Raw genomic sequence first — 21,521 nt, forward strand, 5'->3', positions numbered from 1 at the left:
GATTATGACATGTCTATAATCAACTTCTCTTTCAGTTCTAGTGAATGAGAGCTCCACAAAGAAATTTTTTCCACAAAAAGGTTTAAGGCAAGCTGATCCTTTAGCTTTGTTTTTTGTTTGTCATAGTGTTCGAGGGTTTAGCTGGGGCTATTAGATAAGCACAAGAAAAGAATATCATTGAAGGTATTATGGTGGGTAACAAGGGGTTAGAAGTTGACTTTTCTCAATTTGCAGAAGTGATATGACTCCAATAGCAAGATATAGATGATTCTTTGACATTTTATGGAATCAACTTGAGTTGGAGAATGAAGAGGCACTTTTATAGAAATGGATCAATGTTCTATGTTTCAAGAACTTACCAAAACTTGCGCCAAACACCAAAGCTCACATGGAAGTCCCATTTCTTGTCAATTGAACCGATTAAAAGATGTAAGAATGTAATTGAACCGATTAAATTGCATAGCAATTGAAATGCACCGAACAAATCAATGGAAAATGAAGAAGAACCGATTAAATCCAGCAAAGGAGAAGATGAACCGAACAAAACATGATTAAAAGCTAAAGCACCGAATAGAATTGCAAGAAAGGAACCTAAGACATGTTTAGGAGTTCATATGAGCACGGAAATGGAAGAAATAAATGGAGAAGAAAGAAGACTTATGTGGTTGTAGTTCTTGGTTGATGAACACGCCACTTGATGTGTGAAAGCTCCAAGATAAGTGTGAATTGCCGCCACTTGAGGGAACCAAGGTTCTCAAGATGAGACTAGGAAGAGGAGAAGACAAGTTCTCACTATACTCAATCACCAATTTGGGAGAGTTTTGATACTACAAATTCCAATTCTCCTTTTAGAAGGACCTAAGCCCTCCTTTTATAGGAGTAAGGGCCAGTCATGGGCCCTCCATAGGTAATGCTGAATTTACCTACGGACTCAGATCCGTGGGTAAAAATCCGTAGATAATACGGATTTTTTTTGTAATGAATTCATACAGTTTGTACAACGTAATGTCGTTAGTAATCATAACGGAGTAAGAGTGAGGTGTCCTTATGTGAGTTGTTTGAATACGAGGATATTGAATGTTTCGAAAATTAGAGAACATCTTTTGTGTGATGGCTTTTTGAACAAATATATAACATGGACGTGACATAGTGAATTATTATACTTGCCAAGTGTGCATGGAGCTTCATAATATAGATGACGCTAAAAACCTTAGGTGGCATGCAGATAATAGAAAATGTGATGGACTACTTCGTCATCCAACTGATTCTCTGCATGAAAGAAGATCACAAAGAATTTTCCGAATCTGAAAAAGAATCAAGAAACTTAAGACTTTGACTGACTACTATTGGAATGAATCCTTTCAAAATTTTAAGTAGTAATCATAGTTTATGGCCTGTTTTGTTAGTGATTTAAACTTACCTCTTGCTTTGTGTATGAAGCGAAAATTCATGATGTTATCTATGATGACCACTGATCCAAAACAACCTGGAAATGATATAAATGTTTATCTTAATCCATTGATTGAAGATTTGAATATATTGTGGAATAAAGGGTTGATGTGTTTGATGCATTTAAGAATGAATATTTCCAATTGCATGCAATGTTATTTTGCACTATCAATGACTTCCCTACATATGGAAACTTGTCAAGTTATAGGGTGAAAGGTCATAGAGCATGTCCAATGTGTGAAGATAACACATCATATGAGCAATTGAAACATGGAAGGAAGATAGTGTATATTCGACATCATAGGTTTCTAACAAAATATCACATGTATCATAGATTGCAAAACAGTTTTCAACGGATACCAAGAAACATTTGTCTCACTCCATTATGTGACCTTCAAATTTATGAAAAGGTAAAAAATGGTAATGTGGCTTTTGGAAAAATGAAGAAGCAAACTGTGGCTGAAATATGGAAGAAGAGATCAATCTTTTTTTAATCTTTCGTATTGGTGTAAAGTAAAAGTGAGACATTGTATAGGTGTAATAAAAAAAAAATGTGTATGACAGCTTAATCGGAACACTTTTGAACATTAAAGGAAAAATGAAGGATAGTGTGAATGCACGTCTGGGATTTCATTGAGATTAATATATGAGAGGAATTAACTGTTGAATCAAGTGTGTTCAAGCTTTGAAAAATCCAAATCCTTTGAGTTTGATGGAAAGCTGTATGTGCTTGTTGTTGCTGAGGTGCTTTAGAATAGGATCCGTGGTAGATTATATTTGTAATCCACTCTTTGTTGAATCTAAAGCTTAAGTGTTTTCAAATCTTTTAAGATTAAAGTGTTTTTCAAACACCGTGAAAAACAACCTGTTGTTTTGTCGAAACAAACGATCGTTTTATACTTAGGTGTTTTTGAACAAGTTTGAAAACTGTTTTGGATGGTTGACTTGCTGTCAAACCCAAACAACCGATTGATTCGATACTTCAACCGATTGTTTGTTTGGAATCCTAACAGAAAAATAGTTTTGTTTGTTAGAAGAGCTTTAATTGATTTCATAACTGGATACGCTCCTGCTTTAAATGCTTTGACAAAGATTTGAATACAATAAATAGTTTGATAATGTTTCACAACAAACAAGAAGACAGAAAAACAAATTTGAGTTTTAAAAGAGTTTTTGAAGCAAATTGAGTTTGAACTTGAGCTTTGGTTATTCAAGAGAGAAGTGTAATAGGATTACTCTGTATTGATTTCAGTTCATTCTGTAACAGTGTAATTCGTTATGAGATTTGTGTACATTCTGGTGTTGTAAAGCCGAGAAGGGTTGTGTGCTCTTGAGGTTGTCAAGATCAACATTCTTGGTGGTGTATGTGTTGAGCCAAAGGAAGTGTGTGTCTTGAGGGGATCAAGGTCACTTCTTTGGTGGTGTGTGTATGTAATATGGATTTGATTACCTAGTGGATTCCCAAGTGGTTTCTGGGAAACTGGATGTAGCTCTTGGGTTAAGAGTGAACCAGTATAAACTGTTTGTGCAATTCTCTCTTCCTTAAACTCTTTAATTTCAGTTGTTGTTTTATTACTGGTATAAACAACCAATTGTTTATACAAAACAACTGATTGTTTTTCTGTTGCTTTTTTGTTTTGGGCTTTGTTCTTGGCAAACTAAATTCCTAAATCTGGTTTCTTGTAGAGAATTTTATTCAATCCTAAAAAGTTTGCGAAAACCCTCTTTAAACCATTCACCCCCCTCTAGTTTAAAGCCTTACATTCTAACAATTGGCATCAAGAGCTTGGTACTTGAAAAATACTCAAGTTTTATCCTAAAACCTTTTCTCAATGGCTGAAAAACTACCTTTTGGAGAGGGTGCATAAATCAACAGACCACCTCTTTTCTGTGGTTTGAATTACCAATTATGGAAAGTTAGGATGAAAATCTTTGTTGAATCCCTTGACAAGGGAATTTGGGATGCAATTGAAAATGGTCATTTTATTCCAAAAATTGAAAAAGATGGATCTTCCATTGAAAAACCTTGGTCTCAATGGACTGATTCTGAAAACAAGAAGACCAAATTCGATTGTATCGCTAAGAGCATCATAACATCTGCCTTGAATTCAGATGAATTTTTCAGGATTTCTCAATGCTCTTCGGCCAAGGAGATGTGGGGACACTTTGGAGGTGACTCATGAAGGAACCAATGATGTGAAGAGAGCTAGAAAACATACTCTAATTCAGGAATATGAAATGTTTAGAATGCTTAAAGGAGAGTCAATCGCTGAAGTACAAAAAAGGTTCAGCCACATCATCAACCACCTTATGAGCCTTGGGAAAACCTTTGATAAAAAAGAGCTAAACATCAAGATCCTCAAGATTCTTGATAGATCATGGCAACCAAAGGTGACAACAATTTCTGAGTCAAAAGATTTGACATCCTTGACAACAGCTTCTTTATTTGGTAAGCTTAGAGAACATGACTTAGAAATGAATAAACTCAATTTTCAAGAGAGTGAAAACAAACATGTGAGAAGCATTGCCTTGAAAGCTACCAAGCACAAAAGCAAGCAAGAATCAAGTGGTGAAAGTGAAGAAGAAAACCTTAGTTTGTTGTCCAAGAAGTTTAGTAGATTTTTGAAAAGAAATCGCAACAAAGAAGCCAACAAAGAAAGGTATGGCAACAAAAAAACTAGTGATTTCAATTCTAACAACTATACTTGCTTTGGTTGTGGTGAACAAGGGCACATTAAAGCAAATTGCCCAAACAAAGAAAGCAATAACAAGAAATCAAGCCATAAGGAGAAAAAAGGAAAGTCAAGAAGAGCATACATAGCTTGGGATGATAATGAAGTCTCCTCATCAAGCTCATCATCAAGTGAAGAAGAAAAAGCAAACATATGCTTGATTGCAGAAGGAGATGATGAGTCATGTAGCTCAAGTGATGTAAGTTCATGTGCTTCCCTAAATGCTGAAAATTATAGTAAATTGCTTGAAGCTTTTCAAGAAACACATGAAGTAGCTAACCGATTGGTTCTCTCAAACAACCGTTTGAAAGGGCTTAAGAACTGGCTTGAAAAGAGAGTTAAGGAACTTGAAGAAGAGCTGGAAAAATCAAAAAGTGATTTTGAAAATCTGGAAAATCATTGCAAAAACTCTTCTTGCAAGTGTGACACTCTCATTTGTGAAAATTGTGAAAATATTGAAAAGAAAGTACATTATCTTGTTAGTACTGTGGATAAGCTTTCAAAAGGAAAATCCAACTTTGAGAATGTCTTGGCATCTCAAAATTGTGTTTTTGGAAGAGCTGGATTAGGTTTTAATTCACAAAACAAGCAAGATATTTTTTCAAAGAATTTTTCAAAACTGCTAGTAAAAAAACCGATTGTTAAGTCGAAACAACCGGTTGTTACATGCTTTTACTGCATAAAGAGAGGCCATTCTGTCAGATTCTGCAAAATAAGGAAATATTTTGTTCCCAGAGGTTTTATGAAATGGATTCCCAAAGATTGTGAGGTTTCAAATGATAAAAATAAATCAAATGGACACCCACATTTGTAAGGGGACCAAACCTTGTTGCTTGAATTCATGTTTATGTAGGGAATATAGAAGAAAATGAGGCTCTAAGTCATCTTATCAGGTTCTTGGAAGAAAAAAATTAACACTGGAATTGAATCAATGTTATGTACCAGTCCAAGTCTTTTCAAAAGTAAAAAGAAGCTTCTTAATCACAACAAATGACTCATTGAAGGGACCTCATAAAAGGATAAGACCTTCCTTAACTTTGCCTTTGATTTGTTAATTACTTTTCATGCTTAAAAAAAAATCTTTCTCTGAATAATTACATCTGTTTTGGAATCCTTCTCAGTCAAATAGTTGAAAATCACAATCTGCCAACATGTTGCAAAAAAACAACCGATTGTTTCCTCTCAGGCAGCACTGTGAAAGAATGGGTTTAATTTCTTTTGGAATTCTGTTGGTTGCAAATCTCAATTATGAAATAATCCTAAGTCAATAAAGTTGTGTTGAAAGCCTGATCATGTTCTGAAGGAAGTTACAACATGTCATAAAGGAATATATTCCAAAATCTTGAAAATTCAAGAGCCTTTATGACTAGTCAAATATCACATGTGATGACCATGTGGTTTTCTGCTTTTTCTGTGCAGGTCTGGTCAAGTCTTTTCTCTTTGAAGACTGAAACCCACTCACATCAATTGATTGCAGTAAGGTTCAATATCTCTTTAAATTCTGGTGCAACTGTTCTCTCTCACAAGAACAATCAATTGAGCCATCTCTTGCTCTCTTTGTGTGAGACCCTTTGCCTTTTTTCCTGCTATCATGGAGTCCACTCCTCCTACATCAAAGAGGATCAAAACAAAAGTTGTGAGGTCTGGAGGGAGACTTAAGGGCAGGTTTTCAGGGGATAATGAGCTCATTGAGAGATATCGTTTAGAAACAAGCACAAAGGTGATCAACAACCCCAAAGTTGTTTCCTTTGATTGGCTGAAAAGTCAAAAGCTTGACAATATGAGAAAGCTTCTGAAAGATAAGTTGTTGAGAAGATTCTTGGAGATGAAGGGAAACATATACCCTGATTTAATTCGGGTATTCTACACCAACCTTGAGTTTGAAGGAAACAACCTAGTTTCTCATGTGAAAGGTGTAGACATGGAGATTACCCATGATGTGTGGGCTGCAGTAACAGGTTTAAAGTATGTTGGTCTAAGGATCAACAAGGAAAATCTTGGAGTAGTGGAGGATTTCAACAAAGTCCAATACTACAAGAGTTGCTTGAAGAATCAACAAGCCCAAGTGAGAACTTGTTCAGTTGGAGGCTTGAAGTTGGATGAAAGGGTGCTTGCTCTTATTGTAACTTGGATTCTAACTCCAAGGGGGAGCAATCATTCTCTCTTAACAGAAGAAGACCTTGTATACATCTACTGCATCATGAAGAAGATCAAGATCAATTGGATTCATATCATCAAAGAACATATGAAAAAATCCATGAGGTTAAGGAGGAGCAATCATTCTCTCTTAACAGAAGAAGACCTTGTATACATCTACTACATCATGAAGAAGATCAAGATCAACTGGATTCATATCATCAAAGAACATATGCAAAAATGCATGAGGTTAAGTGATTACCACTATCCCTATGCTATTTTAATCTCTAAATTCTTACTCTATTTTTGAAGTGAATCTTGAAGATGAGACCTCTGAGTTCGTTAAGTCAACACAAGAAATGAACAATGGCTCCCTAAGCAAGATGGGATTCACCAAAATAAATGGAAAATGGGTAAGCAAAGATGGTGATCATGGTGGTTCATCAAGTGTTGCAGCTGCTGATTTTGATGAAGAAGATCAAGCTGCTGATATGGATATTCACAATGAAGATCATCATGCAACTACCTTTGAAGCTGGACCAAGTGCAGGACATCAAGGAGATGAGATGCCTTCTATGTCTTCTTTTGAAAGATACATGGTGAATAGGCTTGATGGCTTTGCCAAGAATCAAAGAAATCTCCATGTTCTTTGTGTGACCAATTTCCAGAGCATTGACAACAGATTCAATAGCATGGATACTTGGTTTATGACCCTGGATGAACATATTGAAGCTGTTCAACACCAGATCTTTGAACTTCAGTATGGAAAGGATGATTGAAGGAAAAACAATCGGTTGAATGATCGAAACAACCGATTGATTTTTCCCTGTATCAGTTTAAGTGCCTTTTCTTTTAAATTCTGTATAATTTGGAACAATTGCCTCTTTATCTCTTCTTATTGTCTATTTGTGAAGACAAATAGGGGGAGATTTTATGTTGTGTTGCCTTTTATTTTCTGCAACTCTATATTTTGTTTAAGTGAACTTTAATTATGCTGCTTTGCTGCTGATATGTTGGCATTTCATGTCTGCTGATATACTATTTTTGATTTACTACTCTAACATTCTATTAGAGATATTGTGCTTTTCTTAAACTGTGTTTTGCAGGAACTGCTTCAGATTCAAACAAGTCCAACACAAGCAACCAGGGATTTGTCTTCATCAAATAGGAGGAGATTGTTCAATCAAGTGTGTTCAAGCTTTGAAGAATCCAAATCCTTTGAGTTTGATGGAAGGCTGGATGTGCTTGTTGTTGCTGAGGTCCTTTAGAATAGGATCTAGGGTAGATTATATTTGTAATCCACTCTTTGTTGAATCTAAAGCTTAAGTGTTTTCAAATCTTTTAACAATAAAGTGTTTTTCAAACTAAGTGAAAAACAACCTGTTGTTTTGTCGAAACAACCGATTGTTTTATACTTAGGTGTTTTTGAAAAAGTTTGAAAACTGTTTTGGATGGTTGACTTGCTGTCAAAGTCAAACAACCGATTGATTCAATACTTCAACCGATTGTTTGTTTGGAATCCTAACAGAAAAATATTTTTGTTTGTTAGAAGAGCTTTAATTGATTTCATAACTGGATACGCTCCTGCTTTAAATGCTTTGACCAAGATTTGAATACAATAAATAGTTTGTTAATGTTTTACAACAAACAAGAAGACAGAAAAACATATTTGAGTTTTAAAAGAGTTTTTGAAGAAAATTGAGTTTGAACTTGAGCTTTGGTTATTCAAGAAAGAAGTGGAATAGGATTACTCTGTATTGATTTGAGTTCATTCTGTAACAGTGTAATTCGTTTTGATATTTGTGTACATTCTGGTGTTATAAATCCAAGAAGGGTTGTGTGCTCTTGAGGTTGTCAAGATCAACATTCTTGGTGGTGTATGTGCTGAGCCAAAGGAAGTGTGTGTCTTGAGGGGATCAAGGTCACTTCTTTGGTGGTGTGTGTATGTAATCTGGATTTGACTACCTAGTGGATTCCCATGTGGTTTCTGGGAAACTAGATGTAGCTCTTGGGTTAAGAGTGAACCAGTATAAACTGTTTGTGCAATTCTCTCTTCCTTAAACTCTTTAATTTCAGTTGTTGTTTTATTACTGGTATAAACAACCGATTGTTTCTACGAAACAACCGATTGTTTTTCTGTTGCTTTTCTATTTTGAGCTTTGTTCTTGGCAAACTGAATTCCTAAATCTGGTTTCTTGCAGAGAATTTCATTCTATCCTAAAAAGTTTTCGAAAACCCTCTTTAAACCATTCACCCCCCCCCCTCTAGTTTAAAGCCTTGCATTCTAACATTAACACCATGAGAAGTTGGTAAATGTACATACTTGCTTGCAGCGTGTTACACATTGTGAAAGAAGGAGAAAACAAGTTTTTGTGAATGTCTTAAAAGTGTTAAGGTACCACAAGGCTACTCTTCAAAGGTTAACAATCTTGTATCTATGTATGATTTGAAACTAATTGGCTTAAAGTCTTATGATTGTCACATTTTAATGCAACAAATACTACTGGTGGCTAATCGTTGAATCTTACCAAAAAATGTAAGGCATACAATAACTCGACTATGTTCATTTTTCTTAACCTTCGTTAAATTCCAAATGTTTATTCTAAAACTTAGCAAAATAACAGAGGTTTTTTTTTAACCTTCATTAAATTTCAAAAGTTTATTTTAAAACCTTAGCTAAATAATGGAGGTTTTTTTTAACCTTCGTTAAATTCCAAAGATTTATTGCAGAACCTCAATTAAACACTCTAGATTTCTTCAAACTTCAATAAATAAATAAATATAATCAAATCTATTTATAAATAAATAATTAAAAACTACATAGTTTTAATATATTTTATAACTAAATTCTCTAAAATTTTGAAAGTGTAACTTTACATTACAAATAAGCTTTATAAGGTTTCAAAAATTTATTTTAAAAACTCATCTAAACAACCTTAGATAATAAATATATCAACAACTAATCTTGAATAATAAGTATTTCAACAATATTTGCATATCTTTTATGATTGATGGTAGTTGGTTTATATAATTCTTAGTTTTTTTTTGTTACTAACTCATACTTCAAAAAACTTGACTTAATTTGTTTTACCTTTTGATGTACGTATATTTTATGTGCAATTTTAGTTTAAGTTATAAATTTTAATATTTAATTCTCATAATGTTAAAATATTTCAAATTAAGGTCTTTATTTTAAATGCATCTAATAATTCATTGTGAAGTGAGAAGACATAAAGTTAATTTCTCCTTACAATATGTTATTTCAATCTTTAGTCAAGAACACACATGACTTTGAAGCCCACATCTGATAGATAATGCAATTTTTTAGGATATAAAGCAATGATAAACACCAGTTGTTGTCGAGTTAGGTAACAGAGGCTTGTGACTCAAGTTGGGAGAGTAAGGTGATGGAAGAAACAATATTGGAGTAAAAAGAAGATAATTCCTTATTTAATGTTTCTTCTCCTTAGATATAATAGACATATATGTGGTTGAATTGTGATTCCTTGTTGATTGAAGAGGGCCAAGCATCAGTACAAATGAGAGTCAAACACCATGTCATATTGGGCCAATCACAAGGGCCATGGCTAGAAGGTTTGAAGAGGATTGGAACACTGCTACTGATGACAAAGAGACTTATCTCTACATGCTCCAAGATGTCCAAATTCAAGCGTAGAATAGCTTTTACTTTTTGTCAAAAGTAGCATAGTTTAATTCTTTTGTATTTGTCTTAAAGCATGCAAAGTGGTACCTAGAAGGCTAACCTAAGTTTAATTAGAATTTCCTACTTCTAATTAAACTAAGGTCCAGCCCACATTTAAACCTAAATGAGCATAAGTTCTAGACCATCTAGAACATGGAAGCATTTTAGAACCTACCTCACATGTGCTGAAAATAGACGCCACTTTCACATGTGCAAGCACTTTGAATTTCCCTCTCTTTTCCACTTTGTAATCCGACCTCCAAGTGCTATATAAGGAGTGCCTTGGCTCTTAGTTTTTCAAGATTAATACATGAGTGAATTGCTGCCAAAATTGTGCCAATATCACTCTTTGCCCAAAACCTCCTAGGTTAGGCTCTTAATCTTCCTAAACCGTCACCTTCCAAGTAGAGTTGGCCTCACCTCTCTCAAATCCTACTTCTCATGCATCTTCAAGGTCACCATCACTCTTAGGAGGACCTTGTTCCATCTCCAATCTGTGTAGCTTCTGCATTCCATCAACAATTCCAAAAAGATGAAGACACAAATCCATCACTTGTTAGTCGTCGGCGGCCATTGAGCTTGTTTCGGAGAGCAGTGTGTCTACGATGGAAGAAAGAAGTTAGGAGGATCGTTAAAGATAGTGGAAAATGGGGTTGAAGGTTATTTCAAATGACAAGTCATTTTATGAAAATTTTGAAACTCGTGATATTTTATTGAGGTTCTTAAACCCATGGCATTTTACGGAGGTTATATATATAATTTTATTCACAATAATCCCATTCAAAATTTCAGTCAGTTCGATCTAACTATTTTGGGTAAGAAAGGTAATCTTGTTTGAAAAGGGGTTTGGGTGGAGTTGGTGTGGTAAATTTGGAAACAAAGAAACCAAGTTATGTATAATTTTGCTTGCCCTGATGCTCAAGAAATATTATGTACAACCCAGAGAAATGTGTGGTCTTAGGTAAACCAAGTTATGTATCTTTATCTTATTCAGACTTGTACTTTAATCCTATTTTTTGTATCAATCTCTTAACTTAGGTAAACCTATTGGTAAATTTTCTTATGTGTGGTTCGATGTCATTTTCTGCACTCTTATAGGTGTAGTTTTGGCAAGGATGCAAGGACCAAAAATCCTATTCTAGTTATCTTTATCATGTGTTCCCTTGTTGTTTCTCTGTGTTTTTTGTAGGTTGTAGTTGAATCAATCTTTAATTGTGGAGGAATTAAATAGACAGCAGATGAGGTTGGGGCCTAAACGTGACTGCAAAGGAAGGGGCACAAAACACAACAACGTAATAGGGTTGCTTGTCTATGAGAGTTAGGAAGTAGGGTATTCATGAGAATGGTCCTACCGTTCTCATGTTCATTTTGGTATGTTTCTGTTTTGGTAACAACTTAGAAGATATTATTGGGTGTCATTTATGGACTACCTATTTTTGCACAGTTTGTGTAGTTGTGTACGGTTGTGTCCTCTTTTTGGTTTACTGGTTTGGTTGGTAGGTTATGTTAGCAACCCTACCTTTTTAGTATAAGATCAGTTGGAACAACCTTCAAGTGCTCAATTTTTTTAACTTAATTCATTCTTTGCTAATTAAAAAAATGATGATTAGTGATTTAAGAATAAGATGGGTTACACAAAGTGCTTAGGAGGATGTTGATATATATGGGAATAAAATATATAGTAATACAGAATGTTGTGACCATAATTGAATATAAGTTATGAGTATAAAAGCTATTTTTGTAGGTACAAATAGGTGTATAGGTAAGCTAGATACATATGTTGATGCAATCCTAGCTTGCATTTTCATTTTGAGAACTTCTTCTTCATTGTTTTGATTTGAATGTCTTCTATGGATGATGAACAATATTGCAGAAGCATGAATAATTGTAGAAATTTGGAAAAGATGAAAATTATGACGGTGAATCTAAGTGAGGTTAGGTCAACACTTAGTTTCTAAAGTGAGGTTAGGCCAACACTACTAGGAGGAGTCTAGAAATTTGTTTAGCAAAAAGACAAATCTAAAGAGAACTTTGAACAAGTAAAAGTGTCTCAATTGGGCAATGATGATAGAGGCCTCAACTCAGGACCAATCACTATAGCTATGGCAAGGAAGTTACAAGAAGATTGAGACTCTGCTACTGATGGCAGAGACACTCTTTTATATATGTTCAAAAATGCCATAAAAAAAGCCAAAACCTAGGGTAAATTTTTCTAGAGTAGAATTTATTTTCTTTCTTAAAATTCAAGTAACAATTTTACTTGTAATTTTTCTTTAAGTGAATTAAGGTTAAGGGTAGGCTTTTAAAACCTACATGGGGTATAATTAGGGCTTAAATGCAACCCACATTAACCCTAGGCTAGACATTAGACCTAACTAGGTCACATGGTGATACAACCCAATTAGCCAAGCAGATGAAAAAGGATACAAGAGACAATTCACACCGTGATTAGTTATCTCAGTATACAAAGTCAGGCCCCACCAAACCTCAAGAGAGCATCAACAAAAGAAGAACCAGATATAAACCAAAATATCATAAGTTATTCCTTCTTTTCTTTCCACAAGAGAAGTTATGTAAATAAATTGGGCTCACTTTGGGGGTTCCAAATAGAAAAATAAACTAGAGTAGGGTGTACTTAGTAATTTGAGTTCACAAAAAATCACTCCTGCAAAGTTTCTTTACTATATCAAATTCAATGTCTGAAATGCATGAGGCAAGACACTCTATTTATAGGAGAGAGTGTCTTGGAGAACAAGATAGAGGGGTAGGGGTGTCATTTGTGAGAAGCTTTCTAAAAGGTAGGCCAAAGAAACTCCAAAACCTAGAAGAACTTGTCATGAAAGGTGGACTTGGCACAAACCCAAATTACTAAGCACACCCTACTCAAATTACTAAGCACACCATAGTCAAATTACTAAACACACCCTACTCAAATTGCTAAGCACACCCTAATTACTCATTTATTTGGGGACTTATCTTGAGTGTGTGAGCATTTCAAGTGGCGACTCTTCCTCACTTATCTTGGGGCCTCCCATTCTCCAAGTGGCGTGATCATTACATTTCTCTCTATAAGCTTCCTTCACCCCTTCTCTTTTCATTCCTTTCCATTTTTTCATTTACATTCCTTATTATGTTCTTGTTTATGACTTTTTCCATTCGGTCATCTTCTTCATTCTTTGCTTCATTTTGTGCCCTTTAAATTCTGCAATCATCATCATAATCACCATATATTTTTGTTTTCCTTTTATCCTTTAGAAGTGAACCTTAACACTTACTTAACCACTTGGTTAAGTTCATGTTCAGTGGGGATCTTCTTTGGGTCTCTTACCATTATTGCTAAAATAAAAAATCATAAACAAAGTGCCACCATAAAAATGTTCAATTCTAAAATCAACTCACATCACATTTGATCATGCTTACCTCATTTAGCCGCCATTTTCAAACTCTTTTGCATTTGAAAATTTCCCACCCTTTTTGCTTGTAATTGGTCGGCTCTTAAACCTATAAATTGGGGTGCTTGGCTCATGTTTTATAAGATCAAATTTATGAGTGTTATGCTACCAAATTGCTAGCCTAAGCAATCCCTTGTCTAAACCTCTCTAGGATAGACATCTTTGGTCTTCTTCTTCACCTCTCAAAGTGATGCGGTTGAAACAATCACTCTCCCTACTCTTCATGCACCTACAAGGAAACCATAGCTTCATTGGAGCTCTCCTTGATCCATCTCTTCCACAAAGCTTCATCAAAGTTCATCCAAAACTCAAGAAAAGATGCAACCGGTTAGAAGGCACCTATCAGACAACATTTCATTACTCAAATCAAAGTTAAAAGTCATGTATAAGAGACTCCTATTTATAGGAGAAAGTCTCTCAAAACCTCCCAAATGAGAGTGTGACAAGTGTCACCACCTTATTGATGCAAAACCTCTCCATTGGTAGAGTGACAAGTGACATGCCTTCATTTTAATAAAATCCTTTCCATTGAGGAGAGTACATGTGGAGTCTCATGTCTTCCTTGCCTGCATTTCTATTTGCACCCATCTTTTACTATTTTACACTCTACTTTCTTTTCTATTTACATCATTCTCTACGTTGGCCCAAATTTCTTAACTACTCTATACAACTTTTACAAGGCTAAGAAAAAGAAAAGTACTTTATAATCTTCTCATTAAGACTCAATCTTAGTTGAAAGTTTCGAAACCGGATGGTTTTCATCATATGCAGGGACAAAAAACCAAAATTGATTTTTAAGTACATTTAAGAGTATAAAGTGGATGTTATGTTGATAGATATGAAAGAATCTTGTTGGTTATATATAACGTATAAGGTGGATTAGTCATAGTGCTTGGGATTCTATAAAGTAGACAAAACAATAACATTGTAAGCTACAATTCTAGTATGGTCACTAGTTGTGTAGGAAAGTAATTTCAGCATGTGTATGCCAGCAACATTTATGCAGGGACACAATCCTAAATCAGTATCTTGAGGTATCGCAGGGCAATAACACCCGCACAGAGATAACGAGCAAATTATATATGTGTAGATGCAGTACCTGGATAAATATATGAACATTTCAACAGATGTAGTACCAAGTTGTAGTTATAAGCAACACTGGAGGAAAATGGTGATAGCAGGAAAAAGATTAGGTTGGAACTTAAACACATGATCACTATATCAGTAACTAACAAAAGACTACCATATATATAACTGAAGGACTTTTTTGGCTGGAAGACCAAGTTTACAAACTGTATATGGACAAATTCTACACTACTATATATCGTTAAGAACTTTTGTACGTGCATGTATCAGTGATGCAACATAAACAGGAGCAAGTGTGTCAACCAAAAGAATACCAAAGGTGCAACCAATACTTTTAAAATCCATTAGTCTTGGAGGATGATGCTATGTTTGAAGGGATAAAGGTTAAATACATTGGGGAGGTATATCATGTACTTAATCTTTTGGATGTAATTATTAGCCTTTTATCTTATATAGTTTTTAGTTTGTTGTGTATACATAAACCTTAAGTACTTTTTTATAAATATATTTTTATGTGTTTGAAAACAATATTACCACCATTAGCAAGTAAATTAATTACCATATGAGATTTCGTATTAACCTGTGACAAAATTTAAAAGGTGTACAAATATGATAAGCACGAGGCGACAAAAATTGCTATCAACTTGGTTGTGGAAGGGCAGAAATTGCCAAAAACATACTCTGTCGGCCCCTACTAGGAAGCCTGTCCACATTTCCTTGTTAAGATACTGTGTTTTGGACCATATAAATGAGTAGTGCCTGACCTTAGCGATATAGCTCTATTATTCAACCCAAATGCTTTAAAAGTACTGGCCCCGAGAGTTCAATGAATGTAATGAACCAGATTTGGATTAAATCCAAGAAAGATACGAGATGAAGATTCATTATCTATAGTGCAAACACTGATGGGAACCATATATAACTTACAGTAAAATAAATTGAGTTGCATATGTTTAAAAAACTTTATTTTGCCATTGATTTAATATATATATATATATATATATATATATATATATATATGTAATTTAAAATCTCGAGGGTTAACAACATAATTAATAAAATGCAAAAGAAATGTAGATTCACACGTAAAGTATATAAATAACGAGTTACCAAAAAAAGTAAAAATAACAATAACATTATATCACTTTCGCAAAACATCCACTTTTTTTTTCCAGATTACACCTTCTTTTAAGTGTTGGATTACTTATGTTATATGGACAATTTTGTAAAATAAAAAACACTAGATGGATGTAATTTAGTGTATTGGGTGTCAAATAATCAATACTCTTTTCTAAAACATAACATTAAATAGTCATGCCATTCAATATTTTTTTATAGGCCTTTCTACATAAAATTTTGAGACTGATTTCTTCACTAATTTGCAGGAATTTTCCCCTAAGCTATATATAGCTTGGACAACCATATCACCAAATCAGAAAGCCTACGTGACATTTTAGATATTAATCACTCTTTTGTTGAAGCTATGTGGAAAGCTCAAACATAAGTGAAATTTGATTAAAGGTATGATATAATTAACATTTCTCAATGACAAGGCTTAGTTTTTCCTTGGCAATCTTCATTTTTTGTACAAGATAAAGAATCCACTTCGTTCAATTACATGTCCCAAGTGATAATAAGGTTATTGAAATTAGGTCATTTTCCTTCTTAAGCGATATTTGGGAAGGTAATTGGGAGCCTAGGTTAGGAGTATAGATGAAGTATATAAATATATAATTTATTTTTCTACGAATATATATAGCATATCTACGAGCTTATATATTCGCATGTAGCAACAAACCATAATGATAGCAAAAAAGACAGCTATAGACTTGTAGGAAAGTATTGTTGCGTGACCTGGATTTTAGGTCGATCTGTCCCACATTCGAACAATGGACAATAATGAAACCACTTCGAGTCTCGCCAGACGTCAAGATATTATTGCAACTTGCAACTTCCACAGTCCCAGATTTTCCAAGTTTTTCTTTTTGTTCAACAAATGCTTTATGTAGTACCAATCATCGCTTTTTCCTCCCTTTATATGCCATCATGTATGCAATAAAGAGAATTAATTTAACACATATTCCTTCATATAAACATAGTATTGTAGCAGACATGAGTTCGTCCTCAGAGAACAAATCTTCTTCTTCTCCTTCTTCTTCAGTGTTGAAACCATTTGGTTTTCATTCCAGGGCTAGCAACGATGACGATGACAAAGGTGGTAAGAAAATCCAGTGCCCGTTTTGCCATCGCAAATTTCACAATTTGCAAGCAATGGGGGGCCACCAGAATGCACATAGAAGAGAAAGACAAATGGCTAGGTTGGCCCAATTTGAGTACATGCGTGAACATCAAAGAAACCATATATTCCAAGCCGTAACATCTCTTGTGGTTTCACAAGGAGCATCACCAACCTCTGTTTTCGGTGGTGCAACTCGGTTCAGGACAGCACCTGTGGCGGAGCCACCAGGTACGCGCCACCATAACGTACAAGTATCGGTAGTAGGGCTTGACGATGATGTGGATCTAGAACTGAGACTAGCTGTCTCTTCTAAGGAAGCTGGGATGGGAGATATATGAATTTAGGGTTTGGCTGTTTTAATAGAGATGAAAATAATTAAGGCAGGAGAGTAGATTTGTACTGTAATGATTTTAATTTAAATATTCCTTACTTGTATGTTGATTTAAAATTAGGGTTTGTCTGTTTTAGTAAAGGTGAAAATAAATCTAGCGGGAGAGAGTATTTGAAATTACCTTAATTTAAACCTCTCTCTCTCCCTCTATTGTATTTAAATTTAGGGTTTGTCTGTTTTAGTAAAGATGCAAAATAATTAGGTAGGGGAGGAGTTTGCAATTATTTTAATTTTATTTTCTCTACCTTGTAGGGCATGTTGCAAATATCTAAATGATGTGTATTTGTATCGTTTGAATCTTTCTTAATTTTATTGTGTTAATTAACCATGACTTTTAAAGAGCCAAATGAGTAGAGCTTTTCATATTTTTTTTTAATTTAATTATGTCTTGGAAGTTTAATTAGCTGCTGCAACACCAGAAGTGAATCCAAATAGGGTTAACACTGATGAGATACTTCTAAGAGTCTGAGAAAACAAGTTAGAACTGTATATGATCGAATTCACGAATACAATGAAATTATGGGTATCCTTATTTTTCTTACTGAACTTATTTTGTTGATAATAAAACGAAAGTCATGTAATTGAATAACAAGGAAGAGTAAATTTTGAGAGACATGCTGAAGTTTATATCTTATACACTTTATGTAGTGGTAGGGTACTAGACAAGCCGATCTCGGTCGTGTACACCGATCAGTTGCCCGTTTTACATGACATAACTCTTAATATTAAATATAATAAAAAAAAGTTACATTTAAGGTTGAATAAGTGAAGGCACACTCCTAAAAATCTGAGAAATATCACAACATAATATTAAGCTTCCTGATTTTTAGGAACCTTTATACATGTTAGTTAACAACTGACACTCACATCAGTTAGCAACTTATTTTCGGTCCATAAGGGTCAAAGTCCACAAAGCAACCTACAAATACAACTCTCAAGACAGAAGTAAGGTACGTTTTTGACATTATACCAGAACACACTTAAATTATAGTACTGACTTGAGCGTCGCAGTGCAACCGCAGGTACCCCGACCGGCAAAGCATCAACAACGGAAGAAGGAAGCTTGAAGAAACTCAAAGGCTACCGACACGTCAGCAATTGTGTACCCAACGAAAGGTGTTACCTAGGCTCCTCTACTTCGTATAGCTACAATTGGCGCACACCGTGGAGCCGAGGTATTCTTTAATTTTCAACAAGAAGCCTAACAACAACAATGGTGTCAACGAGAAACAATGCGAACAACGACCGTATGGCAGAGGAACACACAACGATAATTCATGCACTCCAAGCACAAATGGAGGAATTGCGACAAAAGGGTATCACAGATCAATTACGTCATGAAGAGGATCGACGTAGGCAAGAAGAAGAGAGGTGCCGGCAAGAAAGGAGGTATGCCTTCTAAAGGAACAGAATAGAAAATTGCTACAATGACTGGAAGGACCCGAACGGGAAGAACAATCCTACACACCATTACCACCACAAACTCACCAATCTAGAGCAGTGCCACCAACCCCTCAAACCCACCAGACGCCTCACACCCTTCAAACGCATCAAACTCACCAAAGTTCCAAGAACGATGTTGTTCCCAACGACGAAAAAGACCAGAAAGGCCACCCATTTACAGACGAAATAATTGTTGCACTGCTCCCTAATAAATGGAGAGGTCTAACTATCAAACTCTATGATAGTTCTACTGATCCAGAAGAGCACCTAAATATTTTCAAGACACAAATGACCCTGTATACAACTAACAAAGCAGTGTGGTGAAAGGTCTTTCCCACCTCCCTCCAGGAGAGTCTGCTCGGATGGTTTACCGGACTTTCCCCCAATTATGTGACAAACTTCAAAGTCCTGACAACGAAGTTTACCACACAGTATGCGACAAGTCGACCTCACCACACTTCATCCATGTCCCTCCTCAACGTGAAACAAGAAAGAGAAGAGTCCTTGAGGACGTTCATGGATGGATTTCACAAGGTCTGCATGGGAATCAGAAACTTAAATCCAGAGATAGCCATGCATCACTTAGTCTCGGTCATCCGCCCGGGATGATACACTGAAAGCCTTATCGAGAGACCATCGCAAAACTTGGAAGAACTAAGGACGTGGGCCACTAAATTTAGGCAGATAGAGGAACACATTGACTATCACAGAAATGCACAGGTTGAAGCCTCTGAAAAGGAGAAAGGGAAGGATAAAAATAAAAACTGAACCACAGTTGTGGGAAGCGACTAGTACAGGTAGAACCGAGGCCCTCGGTTCCAACCCTACACGCCTCTTACGGTCCCGAGAGGAAGAGTCCTATATGAAGCCTTACAGACTGAACTAATTCCAGCCCTTAAGCCAACACAAACCCCACAAAATGCTGATACCGCCAAGCGTTGTCAATACCATCGCAATTATGGCCACACTGTTGAACCAAGTGGTGTTCAAGCTTTGAAGAATCCAAAACCCTTTGAAGGATGTTGAAGGCTGTGCTTGTTGTTGCTGAGTTGTCTTAGATAGGATCTGGGGTAGATTGAGTTTTGTAATCCACTCTTGTTTGAATCCAAAGAATAGGCATTCTCAATCTTTTAAAAGAAAAGTGTTTTTCAAACTAAGTGAAAAACAACCGATTGTTTTGTCGAAACAACTAATTGTTTTATACTTAGATGTTTTTAGAAAAGGTTGAAAACTGTTTTTCAAATGGTTGAGCTGTCAAAACTAAAACAACCGATTGATTCGTGGAAATAACCGATTGTTTATTTTGGTACCATAACAAAAATCTGTTTTGTGCTTTGACTAAGCATTAAATGATTTTCAAACTGTTTACGCTCCAGTTTTTAATGTTTTGCCAATCTTTAAAGCCAATTAATAGTTTTGTAAGATTTGATAACAAACAACAAACTTTGATATATACAGAAAAACAGATTTGAGTTTTTCACAGATTTTGAGTTTTTGAAAAGTTGAGATTGCTTAGAGATTGAGTTTGTTCAAAGAGTGTGATATAGGATTTTCTCTTGTATTGATTTCAGATTTGCTTCTGTAACAAGTGTAATCCTTGTATCTGTTGAACAAAAACCTTTGTGTGTTTGCTGAAAAGTAATGTGTGTTCTTGAGGGGATCAAGATCAACATTCTTAGTGTTGGTGTGTTAGCCAAGAGAAGTGTGTGTCTTGAGGGGATCAAGGTCACTTTCTTGGTTGTGTTGTAAGTGATCTAGGTTTGATTGCTTATTGGAATTCCTCAGTGGTTTCTGAGAAGACTGGATGTAGCTCTGGGTTTAGAGTGAACCAATATAAACATCTGTATGCATTTTCTCTATCCTTAATCTCTTTAAATTCAGTTTTAATATTTGCAAACTGGTATAAACAACCGATTGTTTCTGCGAAACAACCGATTGTTTTTCTGGTGCTGTTGTTTTTGCTTTGTGATTTGGCAAACTGAATTTCTTATCATTTGTTTCTTGAAGAAATTTCATTCTTGACTTAAAAGTTTGCGAAAACCCTCTTTAAACAATTCATCCCCTCTAGTTTAAAGCCATCCATTCTAACAATTGGCATCAAGAGCTTGGTTCTTGAAATTTATTCAAGTGTGATCCTAAAAACTGTTTTTGATGGCTGATAGACTACCTTTTGGGGAAGGTGCTTCAATCAACAGACCACCTCTGTTTTGTGGTTTGAACTACCAATTTTGGAAAGTGAGAATGAAAATCTTTATGGAATCACTTGACAAAGGAATTTGGGATGCAATTGAAAATGGTCCTTTTATCCCAAAGTTTGAAAAAGATGGATCTGTCATTGAAAAACCTTGGTCTTAATGGACTGATTCAGAAAGCAAGAACGCCAAATTCGATTGCATTGCCAAAAATATAATAACCTCTGCTTTAAATTCAGATGAGTTTTTCAGGGTCTCTCAATGCAAATCATCAAAAGAAATGTGGGACACCTTGGAGGTAACTCATGAAGGTACAAATGAGGTGAAGAAAGCTAGGAAGCATACTCTAATCCAAGAGTATGAGATGTTCAGAATGCTCAAAGGTGAAACAATTGCTGAAGTGCAGAAAAGATTCACGCACATCATCAATCATCTCATGAGCTTTGACAAGACCTTTGAAAAGGAAGAGCTAAACATCAAGATCTTGAAATGTCTTGATAGAGCATGGCAACCTAAGGTAACTGCTATTTCCGAATCTAAAGATCTAACATCCTTGAGTATGGCGTCTTTGTTTGGAAAGCTTAGGGAACATGAGTTAGAGATGAATCGACACAATGTTCAAGAAAGTGAAGACAAGCACGTAAGAAGCATAGCCTTAAAAGCTTTTAAGCATAAAGGCAAACAAGAGTCCAGCGATG

General features: G+C 35.3%; 1 protein-coding gene across 1 annotated transcript; it reads left to right on the forward strand.

Moving 5' to 3' along the window:
- The first annotated feature begins 16,670 nt into the window (after positions 1-16,670).
- On the forward strand, positions 16,671-17,135 carry LOC137809046 (uncharacterized). The gene has a single exon (XM_068610188.1). It carries the CDS (start codon positions 16,671-16,673, stop codon positions 17,133-17,135), a length of 465 nt encoding a protein of 154 aa, XP_068466289.1.
- Positions 17,136-21,521: the final 4,386 nt, after the last annotated feature.

This window comes from Phaseolus vulgaris, chromosome 2, assembly GCF_051622355.1.
Source record: "Phaseolus vulgaris cultivar YP4 chromosome 2, ASM5162235v1, whole genome shotgun sequence".
NCBI classification, from domain to species: Eukaryota; Viridiplantae; Streptophyta; class Magnoliopsida; order Fabales; family Fabaceae; genus Phaseolus; species Phaseolus vulgaris.

Excerpts from the sequence above, each read along its gene's own strand:
- LOC137809046 (XM_068610188.1), top strand. The coding sequence starts at position 16,671 with ATGAGTTCGTCCTCAGAGAACAAATCTTCTTCTTCTCCTTCTTCTTCA.